This window comes from Pristis pectinata, chromosome 2 (genome assembly GCF_009764475.1).
Source record: "Pristis pectinata isolate sPriPec2 chromosome 2, sPriPec2.1.pri, whole genome shotgun sequence".
NCBI lineage: Eukaryota > Metazoa > Chordata > Chondrichthyes > Rhinopristiformes > Pristidae > Pristis > Pristis pectinata.
Genome location: NC_067406.1, coordinates 140103702 through 140124047, shown reverse-complemented (window position 1 = coordinate 140124047; position 20346 = coordinate 140103702). Strand labels below are relative to the sequence as shown.

General features: G+C 45.4%; 1 protein-coding gene across 6 annotated transcripts in view; it reads left to right on the top strand.

Annotated features, from left to right (window-relative positions):
• LOC127579658 (netrin receptor UNC5C-like) overlaps positions 1-20346 on the top strand; it is a 401675-nt gene that overhangs the window by 273898 nt on the left and 107431 nt on the right. For all 6 annotated transcript variants that reach the window (XR_007957712.1, XM_052032614.1, XM_052032612.1 and 3 more), the window contains exon 2: positions 3677-3898. Coding sequence is in view for 5 of the 6 variants with exons in the window: in XM_052032614.1 (XP_051888574.1) it covers positions 3677-3898 (222 nt within the window). In the remaining variant the exon portion in view is untranslated. The remainder of the gene's footprint in view (positions 1-3676; positions 3899-20346) is intronic.

The following is a 20346-nucleotide window of genomic DNA, read 5'->3' as shown; positions in this document are numbered from 1 at the left end:
TCTCTCCCTCTCTCTCTCTTTCTCTCTCTGTCCCCTTCCTCCACCACACACCCCCCCCCCACCCTACTCCCTCTCACTTTTTATTTCTTTAAGTTTCATGGGTCCCCAGTCACGACCTATTTTCCCAGCTCACTGAGCTTTTGGCAGACAGTGAAATTAAGTGGTTGGGAATAGAGTTGAGGGTGGCAGATGACACATCCACATGTCCAGAGATCCTTTGAATTTTGTTCAATTATTTTAATGAACTAAGTCGATTGATTTAATTTTTATGGTGCAACTTGCAGTAACTGTTAAAAGCCAGGATCTAATTCCATTAAATGTACATTTATATTCATTATTCCAATACTGCTTGAGAAATGGCAGATTATTGCAGGCATTCGGGCTTTATTTGTTAGTCATTAGTGTCCTGTTACAGTAGCTGTCCCAAGGTACCAGTCAGCAGGTAATAGGAACAGAAATCAGTGCCTCTGCGTGGCAGTGAAAGATTGAACACTGACTGATGCTAACATCTGCCAGAGCAGTGCTTCTCAACCTATATTGTATCAGGATCTGCTTTGTAAACACTGACCCGGTGAACAGTTTATGTTGAAGCATCTGAAGTAGTTTTGCTTCCAAGGTACTTATTGCACACTACAAGTTAAAGTGGCTCAACAGCCCTAAAGTTAATGAGAGTAATCGGCATCAACATGAAAGCATTAACAGCAATATCAACATCTGGCACTCTATTACTCCCTGGTGACATTCATCATTGTACAATTTGAAAAAATGCCCTAAATTGACACAAGATGTCATCCATCAAATTGAAGGAGCAGAAAATCACATGGACCCTATGAACAACTCAGTGTAGGAGGAGCCAGTGAAGGCAGGTGGTCATTTTAACTACCTTAAAACCATAGGACACGACTCCCCCTGCACCCAACACCCTCTCAATGCCTTCATGTAGTTCGGGGCTTAATGTTTTTGTTGAATTAAGGCTCCTTTCCACATGTAGCTATGTTAGTTTAGGGAGCTTTTAACAGCCAGGCACAAGTTAAGAGGCTGTGCTCCATTAGACCGGGTGTTCTATTAAAGCATTGCCTTGTCTGAGTATTTAGTCTGAAGCTGAGTGTAGAAGCTAGCATCTTCTCAGTGTGCCATGATGCCCTGCAGACTCAGAGATTGGTGGGAAGGAACACAAGTAATTTGCCACTTTTTTTGCTGTGGGTAACCGTTAATATTCTCACCCAATAGTACCTCTTCTTGACTCATGTTGAGTCCACTTTCTTCATCCATTGGTACTTTGATCAATATTCCCTGTGCTCCTTTTGGAACCATTCTTGGACATCCTCACAGACCCCAGACCTAGAGAGGGTCCAGAGATGATCTACTGGTGTGATTGAGGGATCGGTTGGGAGGAAGGCAAATCAAGATCGTTGAAAACGTTTTGACAGACAAAATTGTGAGAAACTGTTCCCACCGATAGGGCAGTTGGGAACCAGAGGATGCAGACTTAATGTAAGTGCCAGAGGAACATTGGAAAGACAAATATAATTTGCTTCTGTGCAGTTAATCACTGTGATCTGCAAGCAAATTAAATGACTATAATTCCCAAGCACACTCCTGCTCCGATCTCTTTATCTTCGACCTTCTACAGCTAAGGAGGTATGATAGAGATACAAGAGGCTGGAACCTGGAGCAACAACCAATCTGCTGGAGGAACTCAGCGGATCAGGCAGCATCTGTAGGAGGAAAGGAATTGTCAACATTTTGTGTCCTGAAGTCCCGATGCAGGGTTTTGACCCGAAGCGTCGACAATTCCTTTCCCCTCACAGATGCTGCTTGACCCACTGATTTCCTCAACAGATTGCTTGTAAGCTTAGTGTATGCTCGAGGTGTAGCATCTTATATTCTAACGCACTATAGGCACATTACAGCCCTCAGGACTTTATATCGAATTCACCAATGTCAGATTCTTAACCATTCCAGTTTTGTACACTATATTTTTAACTATCATTTTTTTCTTCCAGTACCCCCTATTTAATTTGTCTTCCCCTGTTTAGACCTCCGCAAGCAGGGATTGTTAATCTCTACCCTCTCCCAGCAGGCACCAAGACCAATTGTGTCATTCAGCTTCTCCTGGTCTCCACCAGATCATAAACCTTTCCTTGGATCTTACCCCCTCCTCCCCTGCTCTGCAATTTCGTGCTCACCTGTTTTCTCAATCTTCCAGTTCTGATGGAAGGTCATTGACCTGAAACATCAAGTCCACTCCTCTCCGCAGATGCTGCCTGACCTGCTGAATATTTCCAGCATTCTCAGTTTTCATTTCAGAGCATCTGCAGTATTGAATCTGGAGTGAACCTCCTGAAGAGGTGGATTGAGAAGAGGGAGGGGGATGTGGGAGGAGGAATTGTCTCTGTGTCTGAAAGAGAATAAGCTTTGAGGGTTGTGGGCAAAGACCAGGGAATTGAACAAACTGGACTGTTCTTTTAAAGTAACACACACAAAATGCTGGAGGAACATAATACTGCATTGCTCTAGATTCCAGCATCTGCAGGATCTCTTGTGTTCTTTTAAAGTACTGGCAGAGGTCAAATAGCCTGTATGGATTCCTCTATTGAATCTGACTGTGATTTCAGGCAGCCATTGTTCCGAAATGGGGATGAAATGATTGCTTATTGTTCTTATTTCACTTCACTGAATTTATACCTGAGTAAATTATGAGTTAAAATGTACTGTGGAATATATTGGATTGTGAAATAAAAACTGAAAATGTTCAAGTTCGAGTTTATTGTTCAAGTTCAAGTTTATCGTTATCATGGGCATACATATGCAGTGTATAAATGCCATGGAAACTTTTGCAGCAGCAGCACAGCACATTACAAGACGAGGACAAACATAAGTTAACAAAACTTATGTTAACTGCGGGGGAGGAGGGGATAGAGGGAGGGGGGAGGATCTGCTCTCCCCTCCTCCCCCACAACTGCCTATCACTATCTCTTACCTGCATCTACCTATCACCACCTTGTGCCCACCCCGCCTCCCCTCTTCTGTCCACCTATCACTGCTCTGCTTTTCCCTCCTATATATTGGGCTTCCCCTTTTCCTATCTTCAGTCCTGACCCGTTGACCGCCTGCTTTTCTCCACGGATGCTGCCTGGCGTGCTGAGTTCCTCCAGCATCATCGTGTTTTTCATCAAAACAATAACAGAATGTAGAATAAAGTGTTACAGTTGCAGAGAAAGTGCAATGCAGGCAGACAGTAAGGTGCAAGGTCATAACGAGGTAAATTGTGAGGTCAAGAGTCCATCTTATCGTACTAGGGGACCGTTCAATAGTCTTATTACAACGGGATAGAAGCTGTCCTTGAGCCTGGTTGTACGTGCTTTCAGGCTTTTGTATCTTCTGCCCGATGGGAGAGGGGAGAAGAGAGAATGTCTGGGGCAGTGGAAGCAAGTTGAACCATACCTCTCCACACTTTCCACATGTGCTAAAACTTGTTTATCCCTACCTATTCCCAGTTCTGATGAAAGATCATTGAGCTGAAAGACTAACTCAATTTCTCTCCACAGATGACCTTCTGAGGGTTTTGCATTTTGTGTTTTATATCAGTTTTCCAACATCTCCAGCACCATACCATGGGTACTGGATCCTGAGTCTAGTTATGACTCCTTCCCTTCTCTCTTTGTCTCCACAGAGGATGACATCTTCGGAGAACTTCCCGAATTCTTCCCATCTGATCCTCCGGAGCCCCTGCCGCATTTTCTGATGGAACCCCGGGATGCGTACATAGTGAAGAACAAGCCCGTGAACCTGTACTGCAAAGCAACCCCTGCTACTCAGATTTACTTCAAATGTAACAGTGAGTGGGTCCATCAGAAGGAACACACGACGGAGGAGTACGTGGACGACACTTCTGGTGAGTCACGATTGCCATGTCATTGCTGGCCATTGTCAAGCCAATTTCTCATCCATGAAAGGAAAACCATTTCCATTTCAATAATGTCTTTTGTTGGAGACAGAGGAGACTGCAGGTGCTGGATCTGGAGCAACAAACAACCTGCTGCAGGAACTCAGTGGGTCAGGCAGCATCTGTGGGGGGAAAGGAATTGTCGACGTTTCGGGTCAAAACCCTGCATCGGGCGTCTTTCATTGTTTCGGGATGCCCCAAGGCACATCACAGGCAATACTTTTGAGGAGATACTCCCAGCCAATTAGTTAACTTCAGGGCAGACTGGCTTATTCCTGCTTCTTATTCAGAGGCTCCTTACAAGATCTCACAAGCATCGATAAGATAATCATAATTAAAACTTGTAATGACACAGAATGAGGCTATTCGGCATATCGTGTCCATGATGGCTCCAAAAGGAGCAATTCCATGCGTTTGTACATTCTCCCTGTGTGTCTGTGTGGGTTTCCTCCGGGTGCTCCGGTTTCCTCCCACGTTCCAAAGACGTACGGGGTAGGAGCTGTAGACATGCTATGTTGGCGCCAGAAGCATGGCGACACTTGCGAGCTGCCCCCAGAACACTCTACGCAAAAGATGCATTTCACTGTGTGTTTCGATGTACATGTGACTAATGAATAAATATCACATTTTATATCTTATCCCTCCTTCTTTAACATTGATAACTTGGTTTATTATTGTCACATGTACCAAGGTAGAGTGAAAAACTTTGTTTTGCATGCCATTTAGTACAAGGGAAAGCAATTACAGAATGCAGAATAAAGTGTTACAGTTACAGAGAAAGTGCAATGCAGGCAGACAATAAGGTGCAAGGTCATAACGAGGTAAATTGTGAGGTCAAGAGTCCATCTTATCGTACTAGGGGACCGTTCAATAGTCTTATTACAACGGGATAGAAGCTGTCCTTGAGCCTGGTGGTACGTGCTTTCAGGCTTTTGTATCTTCTGCCTGATGGGAAGGGGGAGAAGAGAGAATTTCTGGGGTGGGAGGGGTCTTTGATTATGCTGGCTGCTTTGCGGAGGCAGTGAGAAGTGTCGACAGAGTTTCCCTGTATCCCTGCAACATGCCCATCAGCTCCCTTTAGACTCCTTATGCTGTTAACCTGCACTTGGGCTAATTAACCTACTGGCATGTCTTTGGGATGTGAGAGGAAACCAAAGCATCCAGAGGAAACCCATGTGTCCACATAGAAATCATGCAGACTCTGCACAGGCAGCACCCAAGGTCAGGCTTGAACCCAGGTCCCTGGAGCCGTAAGTTAGCAGGGCTAACTGTTGTGCCACTGTGCACCAAATTCGACACTGATAAGTCAAGTTGCCTTTAAGTGTCAGCTGTGGCTGAGCTGACAGAGCTCTCTCTCTTGCTCACTCTCTCTGAGTCAGGAAGTTGCAGACTGAATTTTCAGTGCATTACTGAAGGAAGTGTTGCATTGTTGAAGTGGCTGCCGATGGAACAATACAAACCAAGGCTGCACAGAACATAGACCAGTACAGCACTGGACAGGCCATTCGGCCCATTGATGTTGTGCTGATCATGATGCCAATTTATACTCCTCCTGGATGATATACTCATCCATATCCCTCCATTCCCTTCATATTCATGTGTCTGTCTAAAAGCCTCTTAAACTCCACCAGACTGCCTGCTTCCACTACTACCCCTGGTAACCCATTCCAGGCACCGACCACTCTCTGCGTAGAAAACTTGCCCCTCTCGTCACCTTTAAACTTCCCCCCTCTAACCTTAAGCGCACGTCCTCTGGTGTTTGACATTTCTATCCTGGGGAAAAGGTTCTGACTGTCGACCCTGTCGATGCCTCTCAGAATTTTATGCAGTTCTATAAGTCTCTCCTCAGCCTCTGGCACTCTGGGGAAACAACCCAAGTTTGTCCAACCTTACAGCTCATACCCTCTAATCCAGGCAGCATCCTGGTGAACCTCCTCTGCACCCTTTCCACAGTCTCCACATCCTTCCTATAATGGGGCGACCAGAACGGCACACAATACTCCAAGTGCGGTCTGACTAAAGATTTATATAGCTGCAGCATGACTGCCTTACTCTTGTACTCAACAATGGTGGTATAAAATATCCAGGACAACATAATGAAGAAAAGGAAGTCTATTCTCCCCAATGTTCTTTCCAATATTTGTACCTCAGTTGTACCCCAATGCAGGGTCTCGACCTGAAGCATCAACCATCCTCTGCCTCCACAGATGCTGCCTGACCCATGAGTTCCTCCAGCAGTTTGTCTTTTGCTTCAGATCCCAGCATTTGCAGTCTCTTGTGTCTCCATTAAAACCGATCAACTGGCCAAGAACATAACAAAGAGGAGTGGGGTTAGTTTCTTGTAGCCTCCAGCGTACTCTGCTGATTGTGGGAGCTTGTTATTCATAAATTGGCTGCCGCCTTTCCCACATTACAACAGTAAGTACAAGTAAACAGGTCATGGAGTGTTTTGGTGTGACCTGAGGTCATGAGGAACACCACCTCATTTTCCATCTGGGCAGCCTACAACTGGTGGCATGAACATTGTTCTTCAACTTCTAGTTACTGTACCCCCTTTTCTTTCCCCTTCTGATCTCCTTGGCCCCCACCACCCTGTCTCTTTCACCTCCTCCACCCTTCCCATCTGCCCATCACCCTCCCACTGGTTCCCCTCCCCTACATCTCCCCTCTGCCCTCCCCACCTCCCTCCCTTTATTCCATGCTGCACCTCCCTCTCCTGTCAGATTCCATCATCTTCAGCCCTTTGTCACCTCCACCTATCACTTCCCAGCTTCTGGCGCTATTCCCACTCTCCCGTCTCCCTCTGCCAATCACCCCTCCTCACCTCGATCCACCTATCTTGCCCCACCCCTTCCCTCGATCTTCTTACACTGGCTATCTCCCCTCTATCTTTCAGTCCAGGTGAAGGGTCTCGATCCACAACATCGACCGTCCCTTTCCTTCCAGAGTTGCTGCCTGACCCACTGATTTCCTCCAGCATTTTGTGTGTTGCTTGATGAATAACTGGGCAACACAGTGGCGCAGCAGTTAGTGCTGCTGTCTCACAGCTCCAGCGACCCAGGTTCGATCCTGACCTCCGGCGCGCTCTGTATGGAATTTCCATGTTGTCCCTGTGCCCGCGTGAGTTTCCTGCAGGTACTCCAGTTTCTTCCCACAAGTACGTACAGGTCAGTTAATTGGTGACCCCTTAGGATAGGTGGGTGGTAAAAGAATCAAAAGAGGATTTGATGGGAAGAGAGAGAATGTCACAGAGTTAGAGGGAAATAAAGAAAGAGGAATGGGACTGATTGGGAGTAGTATGGATTCAGTGGGCTGAAGGGCTTCCTGTGGCATCATGTTAGCATGTGAAATCCAGCTTTCTATCCTTGTAGAACTCGGTAACTCCTTCCCTCAAGCCTCACATACATCGGGCAGTGGGAAGGACCCCATTGCTCGTGCTGTTTAGAGGGATCACCCGGTGGTTGATTTGTTTTGACTGTTACACCAAGCCCTTGTGGAACAAAAGCCTTTCTGCAGCTCTGGATGTGCTGAGGAAGGTCCTTTCTTGCTGGCTTCAAGGAGCTATAGAGATAAGATAAGATATCTTTATTAGTCACATGTACATCGAAACACACAGTGAAATACATCTTTTTGCATAGCGTTCTGAGGGCAGCCCGCAAGTGTCGCCACGCTTCCAGCGCCAACAAAGCTTGCCCACAACTTCCTAACCTACACGTCTTTGGAATGTGGGAGGAAACCAGAGCACCTGGAGGAAACCCACGCAGACACGGGGAGAACATACAAGCTCCTTACAGACAGTGGCCAGATTTGAACCCAGGTCACTGGCGTTGTAAAGCGTGATGCTAACTGCTACACTACTGTGCCTGCCCGGTATATAAAATCAAATCATGAGGGGCATAGATAAGGGGAAGAACAGAATCCCGGCAGAATGAGGCAGACTGAAGGAATCGTGAGCTGGAGGAGGACTGGTGGGAGACGTGTACAGTTCCTCTGTCTCCGCACTAATTTACACCTACATGGGACAATAATTCAGAGATGATTCTCCTTGAATTCAGCTTTAACATTTTAATTTTTGACATTTTTGAAGCCTTAACAGCTTCAACATTTTAATTCAGCTCTGAATTCCTGACCCTCACACGGGAAGACTTCCTCCCTCTTCCTGCCTCTGCCGTTTGTTCCGTGATTGGAGGTGATAGGTGGATCCAGGCAAGAAGGGTCTAGGAACAGCTTCTCATATTCCGTCTGGGCAGTCTCCGACCTGGCGGCATGAACATCCAAAATGCTCAAACTTCCAGTAACCGCTCCCCCTCTGTCCCTTTTCCCCTTTTTTTGTTTTCCCCCTTCTCCTGATCCAACTGGTCCCCTTCACCCTTTGGCTTTGTCCTCCCCACCCTCTCCGTCTCCATCTGCCCACCACCCACACACTCCTCCCACCGGTTCCCCACCTCCCTCCCGTTATTCCATGCTCCGTCATCCTCCCCTATCAGAGCCCATCTTCTTCAGCCCTTTATCACTGCTACCTGTCACCTCCGAGCTTCTGACATCACTCCCACTCCGTCCCTCCCTCACCTCCCTATCACCCCCCTCACCTGGATCCACCCATCACCTGCCAGCTCTTGCTCCACCCCTTCCCCCCCCACCTTTCCAAACCGGCTATCTCCCCTCTTTCCAGTCCGGTCCAGATGAAGGGTCTCGACCCAAAACGTCAACTGTCCATTTCCCTCCACAGATGCTGCCTGACCCGCTGAGTTCCTCCAGCATCTTGTGTGTTGCTCCAGATTCCAGCATCTGCAGTCTCTTCTGTCTCCAACTAGATACAATACAATCAGAACCCCCTTGGCAGATGAGGGGTCTCGACCCTAAAAGCCAACTGTCCATTTCCCTCCATAGATGCTGCCTGAACCACTGTGTTCCTCCAGCTTTTTGTGTGTTGTTCTCTTACATATAGACTGTCTACCGATGGGAGCATTACTGTCGAGAGAAAAACTTCCCGTAGGAACGCATCTCCACTTATAAAAGAGGGAAAAATAGGGTTCGCATTATGGAAAAAAGTGATGCCAATGGTTTTATGGGCATAGCAATGGCACAGTAGTGTAGCAGTTAGCGTAACGCTATTACAGCGACCTGGGTTCAATTCCCACTGCAGTCTGTAAGGAGTTTGTACGTTCTCCCCATGTGTCTGCATGGGTTTCCTCCGGGTGCTCCGGTTTCCTCTCGCATACCAAAAAAAGACATACATGTTAGGAGCTGTGAGCATGCTATGTTGGCGCCGGAAGCGTGGCGACACTTGCGGGCTGCCCCCAGAACATTCTCAGTAACGCTAAAATATGCATTTCACTGTGTGTTTAGATGTACACGTGACTAATAAGTAAATATCTTATAATATCTTATATCTTTCTAAGAACACAACCTTACCATAACACGGGGAGTACAGTATATTCCCAACTTGCTCAGTCTTTGTGTTTGCTTGTTGGTTATATTTTTTCTGCATATCTTGGGACCAACCCTGTCATGCCCCATGAATAGTTTTCAAGAGCAGGCCAACGGGAAGCCATTTGCAGCTTTTTATTTGACACTGATGTTAACCGTGGTTCCTTCACATCACATGCACCACCAACTCCCCGCAAAATATTACAGTTTGGCAGCTAATTGCGACAGTACTTCGTCGGTGTGATGGATGTTTTCAGATTAAGATGTGTAAGGTGAAATAATTCAACTGTCACAGTAAACCTGTTTCCCTCCTTTAAAAAAAGTAAACAATCTGGTGAGATCAGACACTTCCACATCTGACAAGAGTCCACATCTGTTCTTTCCAAATTGATTGGTGCTGGTATTTCTTTGTCTACTCTGAAACAACTTGAAGATGTTTAAAGCCAATGAACAGTTCAGTGGCACGGCTGGTAAAGCTGCTGCCTCACAGCTCCAGAGACCCAGGTTCGATCCTGACATCTGGTGCTGTCTGTGTGGAGTTTGCACGTTCTCCCTGTGACTGCGTGGGTTTCCCGCGGGTGCTCCGGGTTCCTGCCACATCCCCACGACGTGCACAGGTTGGTAGTTAAATTGTCCACTGTAAATTGTTCCCAGTGTATGAGTGAATGGTAGAATCGGGGGGGGGGGGGGGGGGGTGGAGTTGATGGGAATTTGGAAGGAATAAAATGGAGCTAGTGTAAGTGAGTGGTCGATGGTCGGCACGGACTCAGTGGGCTGAAGGGCCTGTTTCTGTGCTATATGTTTCTGCCTTTTATAAACCTGGATTTAAGTTTTTGAGGCCCCTTGTACCTGCTCTGTCATTCAATAAGATCAAACGCATGCTTTGTTAATAGCCTTCCACAAAATGTCTCTGCACTCCCCCAACTCTTGGTCAACCCCTGTTTTTAATCACTCCTCCAGTGACGGAGGCCCCTGCCATTGATAACCCATAAAACCATAAGACAGAGGAGCAGGATTAGGCCATTCAGCCCATCGAGTCCACTCTGCCATGTAATCATGGCTGATTTTTTTTCAACCACATTCTCCTGCCTTCTCCCTGTAACCCTTAGCCCTTCCCTCCACCCCTCTCTCCACCCTTTTTATCTCCCCTTCAGGACCTCTTTGACAAAGCTCGTAGATATCTGCTCTAGTATTTTATACAGGCTGATGTTAAATTTTGTTTGAAAGTGCTCTGTGGGACAATTTATCACATTAAGGATGTTCCAATAATATAGCATCTTACTGAACATTGTATCATTAAGTTTATTGCCTCTGGGAGCATTTTCATCAGAGCGATTCAGCAGATTGGGTCAGTCTACAGTGATATTCTTAAATGTATGATCCCCCAAAGTGCAATTAAAGTATTTATAAAGTGTACTAATTTTGGAAACTCAGCAACCAATATGTGCACAGCAAGCTCCCACAAACAGCAATAGTGAGAAAGACTGGATAATCTCCATCAGTAATGACAGGTGGATGGGACACCAGGGAGAGCTTTCCCTATTCTTTTTTGAAACAATGCCCTGGGATTCTTTCTGTTTCCTAGAAGGGCAAATGGTTTAAAATCCTTTCCCAAAGGCAGCATCCTTGACTGTGCAGTGCTCCCTCATTCGAAGTTAATTAGTAATTGGTTTAATATTGTCACATGTACCGAGATATAGTGAAAAGCTATGTTTTGCATGCCATCCAGACAGATCATTTCAAGCATAAGTACATCAAGATTGTACAAAAGGAAAACAACAGAATGCAGAATATAGTGTTGCAGTTATAAAGAAGGTGCACTGCAGATAAACAAATAAAGTGCAAGGGCCGTGACGACATAGATTGAGAAATCAAGAGTTCATCTTTATTGCACAAGAGGTCTGTTAAAGAGTCTTATAACAGCGGGATAGAAGCTGTCCTTGAGCTGGTGGTACGTGTTCTCAAGCTTTTGTATCTTCTGCCCGATGGGAGGGGAGAGAAGAGAGAACGTCCAAGATGGAAGGGGTTCTTATGTCAGCTGCTTTCCCAAGGCAACAGGAAATGTGGACCGAATCAATGGAGGGGAGGCTGGTTTTCGCAATGGACTGGGCTGTTTTTACAACTTTCTGCAATTCCTTGCTGTTTTGGGTAGAGCAGTTGCCATACCAAGCTGTGATGTATCTAGATAGGATGCTTTCTATGGTACTTCTGTAAAAATTGGTGAGCGTCACTGGGGACATGTTGAATTTCCTCAAGCCTTCTGAGAAAGTAGAGGCACTGGTGTGCTATCTTGGCCATAGTGTGTATGTGGCCTAGATTTGGTGTTCCTCCACTTGGACTGAAATGGGATGTTCTTGGCAATGGAAACATGGTATTGGTGTTGAGGACTACATCCAGGTCAAGTGTTCTAGGCTGGACAAAGCAGGCAACAGGAGACGTTGTTGGAGCCAAAGTCATCTGCACAGTGGCCCCAGCAACGTTCACAAACTGACTTCAGTTTTCCAACTCTGAACTGAAGGAGTTTTGGCCTCACTCAGGACTTGGCATGGTGGTGATGCAGCAGTTCTGTTTATTTATCTGAAAGAAGTAATAATCCAAAATAATTCAAATCTCACCCTGGCTTCTGTGATATTTAAATTCAGTTAATAATCCAGAATTTTAAAAAGTGGCTATTAATAACTTCAATCACAGAGCTTGTCTCAGTAGTGTTGACCATGGAACTAGCAACTTGTTGTGTAAGTCCATTTGGTTCACTAACTTTCTTCAGGGGAAGAAAGACTCCCTTCCTTATCTGGTTTGGACTATCTGTGATTACACAATCCACTACTAGGGTTGAACTTTAAATGCCCTCAGTCCAGGGGTAGTTAGGGATGGACAATAAATGCTAGAACTTGCCAGTCATGCTCAGATCTCAAAGCTAGTGAGTAAATAAAATAAATCCCTCAACCAGCACTCACAGTATGGATTATTTAGTTAAGCTCAAAATCGAGTTTATTGTCACATGCACAAGTGCATGTGTGCACAGGTGCAATGAAAAACTTCAGCATCACAGGCACATAGCATCAGATAAGCAGCATTCACAAGAAAAACATAAATCAAACAAATTATACACAATTATTACAAGAAAGAACACAATTAGAACAAAAAAAAACATCTTAGTGCAAAGTAATCAAAGTAGCCATGGTGTTGCTAAACTGCAGTGATTAGGTTTTTACTGGTTGGTTCAAGAACCAAATGGTTGAAGGGAAGTAGCTGTTCCTGAACCTGGTGGTGAGGGACTTCAGGCTTATGTACCATATTGGTATTGCTGGATGCATAGATCATTAAAAAGCCCATGTTTATTCTCTGAGCCAAAATTAACTGATCCTTGATATTTTTTTCTTAATTGGACACATAAATCAATTTAAGATTGAGGAGTTGGCAGTTCATCTTTACTTTGCATAAAGCTCGAGGGGAACCATCCCAAGCAAAGTGCTTATCTCGTGGGTTCTATTGAAAGGAGACCTTTTTAACAAACTGTGAAAAGATTTTCTTTCAATTCTGTTCTGTGATGTTGATGGATTTTGGGAGGTTCTGATGCCTCATTAAGTAAGAATAAAAACAGAAAATGCTCAGCAGGTCAGGTAGCATCTGTGGAGAGAGAAACAGAGAAAGGTCATCTCATTGAAACGTTCTGAGGGGGCTTGACAGGATCAATGATGAAATGATATTCCTCCTTATGGGGAAATCCAGAAATAGGGGCATACTTTCAGAATAAGGGGGTCATCCATTTAAGATAGAGATAAGGAGGAATTGCATTTCAGAGGATTAGGAATCTTTGGAATTCCAAATCCCAAAGAGCTATGGAGGCTCGATTCGTTCAATATTTTTAAGATCAAAATAGACTGATTTTTGGTCAAGGATTAAGGGGGGGGAGATCAGATTAGCCATGACCTTATTGAATGTTGGACAAGCTTGAGGGGCCACTGCCTGTTCCTGCTCCTAATTCTTATGTTCTTACACTCTGACATTAATGGTTAAAGTTTCAGGTTGGTGACCTGTCATCAGGACTCTCAGTAAACACCGGGGAACATTTGGTGAGCTGACCATGAGATTTCCCTGGCTGCAGACCATAGACTCTGGATGACATATGAATTAGGAGCAGGAGTAAGCCATTCAGCCCCTCGAGCTGCTTCACTGTTCAACAAATGATGGACTTTGGGAAGTTGAACCAGGGCAGGACTTCCACAGTGAATGGCAGGGTCCTGGGGAGTGTTGTTGAACAGATAGCCCAAGGGGTACAAGTACATAGTTCTTGAAAGTGACAAGTAGACAGGGTGGTAAAGAAGATATTTGGCATGCTTGCCTTCAGTGGCCATGGCATTGTGTACAGGGTTTGGGCTGTCATGTTATAGTTGCACAAAACATTGGTGAGACCACACCTGGAGTACTGTGTGCAGTTCTGGTCGCCGCACTTAGGAAGGATGCGATTAAGCCAGCTAAGGTGCAGAAAAGATTCACAAGGATGTTTCCGGGCCTGGATAGCTTGAGTTATAAGGAGGAAATGGATAGGCTGGGACTGTTTTGCCTGGAGCATAGGAGGTTGAGGGGTGACCTTATAGAGGTCTTTTTCCCCAGGGCAGGGGAGTCTAAAACTAGAGGGCATAGGTTTGAGGTGGGTGGAGAAAGGCTTAAAGGGGACCTGAGGGTCAAGTCTTTCACACTGAGGGTAGTGGGTATGTGGAACGAGCTGCTAGAGGAAGTGGTAGAGGCGGGTACAGTTACAATGTTTCAAAAACATTTGGATAGGTTCGTGGATAGGACCTGTTCAGAAGGATATGAGCAAACCACAGGCAAATGGAATTAACCTAGACAGGCATCTTTGTCGGCATGGACGAGTTGGGCTGAAGGGCCTATTTTTGTGATGTAAAACTCGATGAATCTATGAGATCATGGCTGATCTGATTGTAATATCAATTTCACATTCCTAGCTACCCCAGTAACGCTTCACTTCCTTGTTTATCAAAAATCTATCTACCTCTGCCTTAAAACTATTCAAAGACTCCCACCGTCCTTAAAGAAAGAGAGTTACAAAGGTTTATGACCCTCGAAATAAAATGTCATTTCATCTCTTAAAAAGGTGAGCCCTTAGTTATAAACTGTGACTCCAAGCTCTAGATTCTCCCACAGGAGGAAACATTCTCTCCATAACCAACTATCAATCCCCTCAGGATCTTATGCGTTAATGTGCACCAGACACCCACAAGCCACTTGTAATCTTTAAGACCCAGGACCGGATTGACAAGGAAAGACCCACCCTTGGGTATTCATTCAGCTCTTGATTGGGGGACATGCCCTTGGACTTCCAGTGCCTCGGAACCTGCTCTGAAATCTACAGAACCCCAGCAATTTTAAATTACCTGAGGCTGAGTCAAATTCGGTGAATTGTCAATAAGTCCTGGGGTCAGATATAGGATTCTTATTATTGTAATAAGACCTGATTGAGGTGTATAAGATGATGAGAAGTATTGATAGGGTTGATAGTCAGAGGCTTTTCCCCAGGGCTGAATTGGTGGCCACAAGAGGACATAGGTTTAAGGTGCTGGGGAGTAGATATAGAGGAGATGTCAGGGGTAAGTTTTTTACTCAGAGAGTGGTGAGTGTGTGGAATGGGCTGCTGGCAACAGTGGTGGAGGCAGATACGATAGGGTCTTTCAAGAGACTGTTAGATAGGTACATGGAGCTGAGTAAAATAGAGGGCTATGGGTAAGCCTAGTAATTTCTAGGGTAGGGACATGTTCGGCGCAGCTTTGTGGGCCGAAGGACCTGAATTGTGCTGTAATTGTTCTATGTTCTATGTTCTATGTAAGCCTAATTCTGCACCCTAAGTTTCCTTAGACCGGGCTCTGCTGTGAAATGCTTTAAATTGCTTTGTCTGGTGGTCACACCTGTCTTCTTGTCTATGCATGCCAAAGAGCTTTAACGTGGCTTCAGTTCCATGAATAGCTATTGACATGTTTGTTGACATTTTGCAGACTCTTCTCTTCTTTTTACCTGTGCTGAGTTCAGCCTTTAGCCTACAGTCAGACCAACTGCATTGTGAATGGGCCAACTCTCATTTTAAGGCTCTGCCTGAAATTCCCATCCAGGGAAACAGTTCTTCATGGAGACACACGAGTCTGCAGATGCTGGAATCTGGAGCAACAAACAATCCGCTGGAGGAACTCAGCGGGTCGAGCAGCATCTGTGGGAGGAAAGGAGTTTCGACCCGAAACGTTGACAGTTCCTTTCCTCCCACAGATGCTGCTCGACCCGCTGAGTTCCTCGAGCAGGTTCTTGCTCCAGATTCCAGCATCTGCAGTCCCTTGTGTCTCCAGGGCAGAGACTGATTGGTAATAGGTAATAGACGCTCTTGTCACAGCCATGAGGAACATTGACGTGAAGAGTTCATTGACTGAGGCATCTGGAGAAGGTAGGAGCTGCACTGATAAACTGAACAATGATCCCTTTATGGCTCCACATCTGCTGTGACATGTAATCCCATCCAATCCTTAATGAGCCAAATCAAAATACTGGTAGATTATTAACCAATGGTCCACCATTATGGTCCATTTACATTTGCATCACAAATCTGCAAATTAATATTGAAAATCAAAAAATAACTGCAGATGCTCAAAATGAATACTGATAGATTTTATATATTTTTTTAGATGTATTGCTTTTTTGCTGTCACGAATCCCAACATTATTAGCATAGATTAACATAAATTATGCAGACCCCAACCTTATCAACGCAAATAAAGGACAGAACACATTCCACTGCCTATACATTTCCGTTTCTGCTTCCACTATCTCCACAAGCAGTAAATTCAATATCATAACCCCTCTCTGAGTAAAATAAAGATTCTACTCATATTCTCTTTGTATCTTTAGCCCACAACCTTCATTCCTCCTGTCTTTGAACAATCTGCTAATGGGAACTTCTGTCTACCCTTTGCAATCATGATTGTGTTAAATTCCTCCACAGTCTTTGCTTCTCTGTTCTCACCTTCTAACCATATCAGCTCTAAACTGATCTGCTGACTACAACTTTCCACCTCTGTCACCCTGCTCTTGCCACACCCATTTGTTACCTCCGGACAAACATTCAAACACATTCCTGGCCGGTCTTCCATCTTCCAACCTCCATAAACATAACATCATCTAAGTCTCTTCAGCAGGATCCTAGCTAGCACCATTTACCCATGGACCCAATGTTCACTGACATGCATTGGCACCCAAATTGACAAGCCCTCAGATTTAAAATCTGTATTCTCGTTTTCAAATCATTTCTTTTCTCTGTAATCCACTTAAGTCCTACAACCCTCCAATGGCAGCTTCCTGACTGTCCCTGATTTCAGCAGTTCACCCACCTGCCGAGGACTTGGGCTCCAGAATTCCCTTCATTTGACCTTCCTCCTTTAAAACCTACTTCTTTGACCGCATTTGATCAAATGCCCTAATCTCCTCATTGTCAAATTTGGTTTGATGATGCTCTTATGTAGACCCATTGTGAGACAGTTGGAGCTTCATCGATGTAATTGTTACAACTGTTGATGCTAATAATCCTTACTTCCCCAAAGAATGTGGTTTCCCTATATCAACATCTGAGATTTGCGGACCTCTGTCAGTTCCTCTGTAGATCTGTTTTCTTTGGGTCTGAATGCCTTGCCTCTGACACATGGTTAACGTCAAAGTCAAGGTGCATTGAAAATCTTACTTGCAGCAGCATCACAGGCACATAGCATCAGATAAGCAGCATTTACAAGAAAAACATAAATTACACAAAATTATACAAGAAAAACACAATTAGAACAAAAAACAAAGTGCAAAGTGGTCACAGTGTTGCTATATTGAGGTAGTGATTAGGGTTGTGCCGGTTGGTTCAAGAACTGAATGGTTGAAGGGAAGTAGCTGTTCCTGAACCCTGGTGGTGTGGGACTTCAGGCTTCTGTACCTCCTGCCTGATGGTAGCTGCGAGAAAATGGCATGGCCTGGATGGTGGGGATCTTTGATGTTGCCTTCTTTTGGCAGCGTCTCCTGTAGATATTACTGATGGTGGGGAGTGATGCGCCCATGATGTATTGGGCTGAGTCCATCACCCTCTGCAGCTTCTTACATTCCTGCACATTCGAATTGCCGTACCAGACCTAGTCTTCCAGTCAGTCCAGCTTCAACCCTGTCAAACCCTCCTGAGAATATTAGACTTTAGAACACGGTTACCCGGAGTATTGTAAGCACACCCTGTCCAATCTCTCTTCAGTAGACAAATCCCCTGTCACAGGAGTCTGTCTGGTTAATAGTCAATGCTTAGAAGATGCCGGAGATTCAAAATGACTTGTAAAAGTGGTGGAAATACTCAGCAGGTCAGGCGTCATCTGTGTGGAGAGACACGAGGTTAATGTACGTGCTAATGTACAAATGTTGTCTGAGTCGCTGAGTATATCCAGCAGTCTAGTTAACCCTTGCTGTACGTCCCTGATGACAAGTACATCAAGGAGACTGAAGCTGTGCATAGTACTCCAGGTGTGGCTTCTCTAAAAGCCAACAAAATTGCAGTAAGACTGAGCTTCCCAGTGCGTCTGTACCACAGGGCCTTCCCAGCTTACCGACACCTGACTTAGGTACAGCCCGCACATAAACGAGGGTGTGGGAGACTGGCAGGATGGATTTGATGTCTGCTGTGGGGCTGCTGGTATCTTCTGCTGGGTGGGAACCCAATTCGCGGCCACATTTCAACTTGCGATCTGGTTTTATTTTCCTTTTCCAAAGGAGGTTTATTCAGTGATTACAGCATCACATCATTACAATACTGCAGTATTCCATGATTCACACTGTTCACAGTGAACAGTTTTGAATGATAGCACAGTCATCTCGAGGCCCTGTGGTACCCACCAGTCCTGGAAGGCCCCCAGTGTACCCGTGGATACCGCGTGCTCCTTCTCCAGAGACACACGGGCACGGATGTAACCCTGGAAGAGGGGCAGGCACTCGGCTCAGGCAGAACCCTCGACATCCCGCTGCCTAGACCTGTGAATGGCCACCCTGGCCAGGACCAAACCGACCAGGTGATCCCCCAACTGACCCACACCCCCCCTCCGCACCAGGTGACCGAAGATCAGGAGCATGGGGCTGAAGTGCAGCCAAAACGTGAGGAGCTGCCCCTTCAGATACTACTTGCAATCTGTTTGAGTTACAATGCAACCCTGTCGTAACCTGAGGAGGACCTGTACACGATTGACAACTGCCTCACATTCCACCCACTCTCTGAGTGAAGGAAATTTTTCCTCAGTTCCCTGTTGATTTATTAGAGGTTTATGCAATATTTATAGACACCTCTTCATCTCATTCAGATTGCCCAAGGAGTCCTGTGAGTCCGGAGCTGAAGACTCTTTCTGAGGGCTGGTTATTCTATTGGTCACTGTCGACTTTGTAAAACCCCAGGGATTCTGCAAGACTGACAGGTCTTTTTCAACACACAGGGCAGGAGCAGGGCAGTTCAGTGACAGGAGCCACCAGCCAGACTGACAAGGCTGTCTGAATGAAGCCAGTGTTAGCATTTAAAGTGGATGGAAAACTCAAAAAGGAGTCGACGATGTTCAAAGGAAGCAGTGAAATCCCTGAATTACAACTGGCAACATTTGAACAACAAGCTTTGCTGTGTAATCCTCTTCCACTTGCCTGAGTTTAAGTTTTGTAACATCGCCCCAAGAGTTGATATAAGTCACGTTACCTGCTAGATGCTTGCATAATGCTGTAATCCCTTGCTAATCTCGGTCTCAGCACTGTCAAACACAAAATACATTTTACCTTGAATAGTTAGCCTATAATCTGGCAGGGTCTATACAATCCTCTTGCTTCTTAAGTGCGTAATCTGTTTTTGAGGTGAAATGCTATATTTGTGATTTTCTGTTCAATGTCGGCAGACCCCTTGAGCTCAGCGCCATTGCTGCATTGGCTAAATGTCTGAGCAGCCAGGATATTCACTTCAAGAGAAGTAAGAAGATTGGATCAACTTACTGTCGAAACTCAGTTCATATTTCTTAAACAATGTCCTGGGCAACTTTGGCCCCTGACCAAAGTGTCAGCCCAGACTTTTTGATTGGCGACGCTTAAAGCCACTTACTTGTACACCCCATATTTACAACCACCTCTTTACAACTTTTGTTGAACATTGCATTGTGGAGGTTTCAAAGACTTGGTTTTATAAGTGATGGCAAGAAGATGCTGAGAGAATCTTGGTATCTGGGACATGAGTGCAAAGGCCAAGCGAGATGTATTTTTTATTGCATTCATTGACAAAATGTTTCACCGTTGGTAGGCCCAACATTTATTGACCATTCCCAACTGCCCTTGAGAAGGTGGCGGTGAGCCGCTCCTCTTGATCTGCTGCAGTGCTTCTGACGAAGGTGGCCCCACAGCTCGGTTAGGGAGAGAGTTTAAAGTCAGTGTAGACGAAGGAATGGTGACATACTTCCAAATTGAACTTGGAGGGGAACCTGCAGGCAGTGGACTTCCCCCGGATATTTGCTGCCCGTCTATCAAATCACAGAGGTCACTGTAACTGTAATCAAATTAAAGAACTGGAAAATAATCAGAGCATAGGCTGTGAATGAGGGGTTTATTAGAGATGGGAAGTACAAAATGGCAAATCAGCTTCAGGGAGAGAAATGGGTAGGAATATTGGTTGACAGTCAGAGAGCAATACAGCACTGATACAGGCTCTTCGGCCCAACCAGTCCATGCTGACCACGGTGTCCACCCAGCTAGTCCCAGTTTCCTGCGTTTAGCCCATATCCCTCCGAGCCCCGCCCCTCCATGTACCTATCCAAGTGCTTCTTAAATGATACTATTGTACCTGCCTCACCCACTTCCTCTGGCAGCTCGTTCCATATACTCACCACCCTCTGCGTGAAAAAGCCGCCCCTCAGGTCCCGTTTAAATCTTTCC